The 5509-nt window shown below is 44.7% G+C and overlaps 1 protein-coding gene across 2 annotated transcripts; it reads right to left on the bottom strand.

The window, feature by feature from the left end:
* Positions 1–1721: 1721 nt before the first annotated feature.
* Positions 1722–5242, bottom strand: zic4 (zic family member 4). 2 transcript variants are annotated; one of them, XM_020935698.2, is made up of 3 exons: positions 4825–5242; positions 4087–4716; positions 1722–2411 (listed from the first exon to the last, which is right to left on the bottom strand). In XM_020935698.2, exons 1-3 carry the CDS (start codon positions 5240–5242, stop codon positions 1969–1971), a joined length of 1491 nt encoding a protein of 496 aa, XP_020791357.2. In that variant the 3' UTR covers positions 1722–1968. The 2 variants fall into 2 exon arrangements, with proteins under 2 accessions (XP_020791357.2, XP_055006975.1); XM_055151000.1 differs by having other exon boundaries at positions 4087–5242.
* Positions 5243–5509: the final 267 nt, after the last annotated feature.

Genomic DNA, 5509 nt, shown 5'->3' with positions numbered 1-5509 from the left:
CACTTCTGCAGTCCTAACGGAACAAGCTCAACACAAACGCTTTGGTTAGACTTGGTCTTGGATTTTTTAGAGCAGAGACTGTGCGTGCTGCCTACACAATCTCTGTTAGGCCTCTTATTTAGGCCTGTGTTTTGTTTTTTGTTTGTTTGTTTGTTTGTCTGGCTAGAAAAAAGGCCATATGTCTTTTTTCTTTTCTTAAAAAAAAAAAAACTGCTGTAGACAAAATAAAAAATCTCACTCTAGCATTCGAGCCTTATGTGCACACTGACTTGCGCCCCTCCTGTAAATACTGCATCCAACGCTCTTGTTCCTTTTTTTTTTCAGAGTGGGACTAAAAGATCTAGGAACGAGTTGAACAATTTTCTAACAAAGGGCTTTCCGTGTCATTTTTCGTTGTTCATACGACTGTAAGAATCCCTCTCATATGAACTTCCACTCCACAGTGTGGCGCGTCACTTCCAAATTATGTTTTTCTTTCACTGTGGGGCGCGCGCACAAAGTGCATCAACACTTTGTGTTTTGTCATGACTTGGGTGTTAATTTTGTCCTTTGTAATAAATCGTTTCACCAAACTTGTAGTGAGTGAGTTAGGCCATTCTTCTTTTTGATAGGCTCCTGGTTTTAGAAATATGTATTTCTTCCCCTGTGCACGTGGAGATCATAGAGCCTGCTTAAACAAGCGTTTGCTTAAGTTCGAGAAAATGCCTGATCGTACTTGTCTTTTATATAAATTGTCACTTCTTTTGAGCGCAGTGACTATGGTTTATAGAAACGTCCACAGTGCGGCTCTGCTTTCTTCTGAAGCAGGTCTATTGCAGAGCGAGACAACTGCGTTTCAGAAGCTTTTCTTTGATTGTTGTAAAGTAGTGTCGAAGCTAAAGAATATATTTTTCTTTTTATACGAACCCAGTCTGTGGAATAAAGAACACAGATTACCGTTTCCGACCCCATGGGAAGCAAATATTACATTCTTTAGAGCGCCCCTTTCAGTGCACGGCCCCCCATATCATTTGAGTTTGACTTGGCTATTGCTATAGAAATCTTAATTCACCGTGAGGATTCATCGTCGTGAAAAAAATGCGTCTTTGTACAAAGTGTTCTTTGAAGTCTGGATCAGAATATTGTGGCTTTGACCAAACGGCCCACGTGCACTCACAGCTCAGCTGAGAAAATAAGCCTCAACAAAACAAAGCCATCTCCGATCTACCCAGCAACTTTGTGCGTCTCATAGGATATTATGGATGTCAGAGGTCACCGTGAGACTCTCTAGTGACTAAAACATGTCACATAATATGTTTGTACATTTGTATTAAACTCATATGGACTATTGTTCCGTGTGCTGACGAGCTAAAATTCACCAAACTGCTCACTTAAACAAGGTTTATTCAAAATACAGGTACAAGGCATTTGGTGCGCATTTTTAATGCGGCTTCATTTTAGATATTTTTTTAAAAAATAATTCAAAAATACTGACATTGATGTACTGACAAAATGCCCACCTTTTCAACATTGATTATTTCACAGTTATATTAAACGTAAATGCAGATCCGCTCATAGGGCAAACTGCAAGTGAAAATTAGGCTATTATAACTGTTGGCTGATATACAAATTACTGCCAGGAGGCCAAATGTTTCAAAAACGTACACATCAACACATAAAAAGTTACAAAATGTACAAATGTACAATGTGTCCAAATCCAAACATGCACTTTGGTTCCATAATACAAAACACCTTATGTTTAGGCTATTCGGGCTGAAAAATAAATAAATCTATTTACAAAACTGGGTGACGCCAGCATGCTTATAGCCACGGAGCTTCAGGTTAGCTACTGTAGATCACGCTGGCCACATTGAGCCAAACTTTGGAACACTCCAGCTTTCTTTCCATTATTGTGTCTGTTGGCGTGGTCTCAACCCGTTCTGGCTCGTTCATTACGTGTCCACAGTGCGTTCAGTGCCATGGTTGTGGTCAGTAGTGGTCCCTACTTTCCACGTGTCTGTATGAGGGTTCCTCTGTGGGGTCGGGCGTGGAGGGCCCACTGGGTGGTGTATGCGCGCCGCTCGCACCTGAGCTGTGACACACGTACCACTCGCTCAGGTTTGCGGCCTGATTGGCTCCCATGGGCTCGGACATGACGTTGGAGCCGCCCCCTGTTTCGCGCCCCACGTCTGAAGATGGAGACACTAAGGACGGCGTGGAGGATTCATAGCCCGAACTGGGCGGAGGGGACTTGCAGTGGACCTTCATGTGCTTTCGTAAAGAGCTTGGATGTGTGTAGGACTTGTCACAGCCTCGTACTTTGCAGTTATAGGGCTTGTCGCTGGTGTGCACGTGCGAATGCTTCTTCCGGTCACTGCTGTTGGCGAACCGCCGATCACAGCCGTCAAACTCACATTTGAACGGTTTCTCCCCTGGAACAAAGTAGAAGAGAAGTCCTACATTAAACATGTACAACACTTACAACCTTTCTCAATTCAGGCCATCAAAATGCCTTAATTAGACTATAGACTGTATGTGTATGTGTATGTTTATACACACACAACACTAAGATGTCTTTAGCTACATTCGTTAAAAAAACAAACAAAAAAAACACAGTTTTAAAGTACAGGTCTATAGTTATTTTACTTGTTAGGTCAATAACGTAGGCTACAAAATCTCCCACAAATCCCCATATAACAATACAATATAATGTGTTATTTTTATTTTGTAGTGAAATTTAAAATGGTTCTCATCAGAGAATCTGTCAAAGAAAGCGTGCGTATTACGCAGTAACCAGGGGGCAGCACGCCTACTGCCACCGCTCTATACCTGGCGTCTGCACGCTTCAAGGCATACGTCAAAACAGACAGGCTACAGAGCCCAGACTGAGCAGGCCTAAAACCAACTGAAAACAATGACAAGTGGACAGAGAGCGCAGCCCACTGCTCGTGTGCTGTCTGCCATTTCAATCTAAAACGCGACTTAATAACGAGTATTTCTGTCTGATTATGACGAGGCACAAAAAATGAGACATTCTGAATAAATTACACGGAAATCATCCACTGCTGATTTTTCTCCTCCCGATTAAAGCTTTTGAGAATATGTAATTGCCTCTGTCTAATTACACTTGCGGGTTGAATATCAATTTGACCTTCAGCTGTTGGGTTGAGAGAGCCAATCAAGGATATTAGTGTAGTACAAGAAAGCGTCGAGAACAGACCCCAGGGGCAGCCCCAGTCATGAGCACACTTTGGGCTAGGTTTTAAACATGATACCAAAGAGCAAGCCCCTTGGGAGTCAACACACAGAAATAATTTAACACATTTGTACTTAGGTAATGTGAGCAAATGATATGAATAATACATAGGGCTCAGAACGAGTAGAATGAGGGGGAGTGCCGTTCGTTCAACCACTGCATGGAAAATGAGTTCATTTACGAGTGTGACTCGACATTTTGGGCCCTTCCTCTTCCACACGTCACTGGAATACACTTGAGGAGCCATACTGCCATGTATACTCTACAGTAAGGATTAAATCACTGCACTTCACTCATAATATTTACTTATTTAGCTTTTACAACCTGTTGGTAGGTCAGATCAGGGCATATGTGTGTCAACTTGTTGCATACTGACAAACATTTAGTTACGCATATCTTAAATGTTATAATAAAGTTGATAATTTACACAAGTTTATTGGCATTATTTTTTGTAATTTGATCTGGCATATTTTGCATAATAACATTTTCAATCGATCACAGTGTAAAATAGCCTAATTGCATGTGGCAACAAGTGGAAAACTCTTAGCCCCTGGTCTAAATAACAGTGTCATGAAGAGACTGACTGAATGTAAATATGAAGATGTACCTCTCCATCTGAGCTGTCACTCACACACTTAAGCCTTACAGTCTTTGTGCTGCGGTGTAAAGAGGATCAGGCGTCAATCGCCTCGCTGAGCAGTCATGACTATGGCACGCTTTTGTATATATATCCAATAGAAGTTGTAGCATTTATTGTTAGGTATAAACCTAAACCATGCATAATGATGTATTACTGATCACAGAGTTCGCATAACACGCACAGTCAAAAGCAAAGTACAAGTAAGACTTACCTGTGTGCGTCCTCTTGTGGATTTTGAGATTTTCGGATCTGGCAAAGACTTTTCCACAGCCGGGGAAAGGACAGGGGAAAGGCTTCTCTCCCGTGTGCACGCGGATATGATTCACAAGTTTGTACTTGGCTTTAAAAGGTTTGCCTTCCCGCGGACACTCTTCCCAAAAACAGATATGGTTCGCCTGCTCGGGTCCTCCAACGTGCTCCACGGTCACATGCGTAACCAACTCGTGCATGGTGCTGTAGGTTTTGGAGCAGCGCTTTTTGGGTGAAAGTTCCGGCTCTTGCCACTTACAGATGAGTTCCTGCTTGATGGGCTGCCGCATGTATCTGAAGAAGGCCCCCGCGCTGTGGTGGTGGTGGTGGTGGTGGTGAGCGCTTAGATTCATGTTCAGATTGAGTCCACCGTAGCCGTGCAGCGGCGACGCGGAGAACGGATCAGCCCTGGAGCTCGCCACTTGACTTAAGTGCTCAGACCTTACATACATTTCTCCAGGCAGTCCTAGTCTTATTTGTCCGTTCAACGCCTGCCCCCCCGGGGATCCGCTCGCAGCCTGGTCGTGGTGCAGTCCAGAGAAGAGTGCATGGTTCCCGTCAGGATGATGACCGTAGTGTCCGGGGTAGCTACCTGTTGTTGAGACAAACATTCCGTGGTGAGAGGCGGAACCAGCAGACTGGTCAGTGAGCACTGGCATGGCTTGAGCTGTCAGATCTCTCCGGATGAGGAAATCCCTACCTGCGGCTGGATGGGACATAGAATAAGGCACCGACGTCGCCTGAACCGGGCCAAAAGCTGCTCCCGTTTGACTGGAGACCACGTCGCTGTGGCCTGCCATATGATGGTTGTGGTGGTGGTGATGGTGGTGGGGATAATGATGGGCTGGGCTGATTTTGAGGGCCGCGGAGTGCCCCATGTGTTCTGGCCCGAATGGACTCGGCCCCAGGCGGGGTTCCGCAGTAATCTCCCCAGGGTGCGCGTGAGCCATTGAGTGTGGATGGCTGCTGAACCCCGGGAAGCCTGTCACGCTCTGAGGGGTATGGTGGTGATGATGGTGATGGTGGTGAGCCCCTGCCAAGTCAACTAATCTCAGCGCCGTGTTCCGTTTGGAAAACGTAGGGTCCATCACGGGGCTTCCCAATGCATCCACGCTCATTACTCCCTAATTTTAGAATAACTTGACAGCAGGCAAAATAATAATGATGATGACAAATATATTTTAATCGCACTGAAAAAATAAAGGAAAAAAGTTTGTGAAGTTGCGTCTATCTGCAGACTACATGGAATCCCATTCGCTTGAGAGGCAGCAGCAGGACGCTTTGATACTGAATAGAGATTCATGGTAGGCGCTGCAGCCCGTGGAGCTAAACAATCATCCCGCTTTCTAATTGGTCAGAGCGCTATGATTGACGTCACCAGTGAC

The sequence above is a fragment of the Boleophthalmus pectinirostris genome, unplaced genomic scaffold (genome assembly GCF_026225935.1).
Source record: "Boleophthalmus pectinirostris isolate CB_2022bp ecotype Guang Dong unplaced genomic scaffold, ASM2622593v1 HiC_scaffold_15, whole genome shotgun sequence".
NCBI classification, from domain to species: domain Eukaryota; kingdom Metazoa; phylum Chordata; class Actinopteri; order Gobiiformes; family Gobiidae; genus Boleophthalmus; species Boleophthalmus pectinirostris.
Note: the sequence above shows the minus strand (reverse complement) of the source record. Positions and strands in the feature narration are given on the sequence as shown.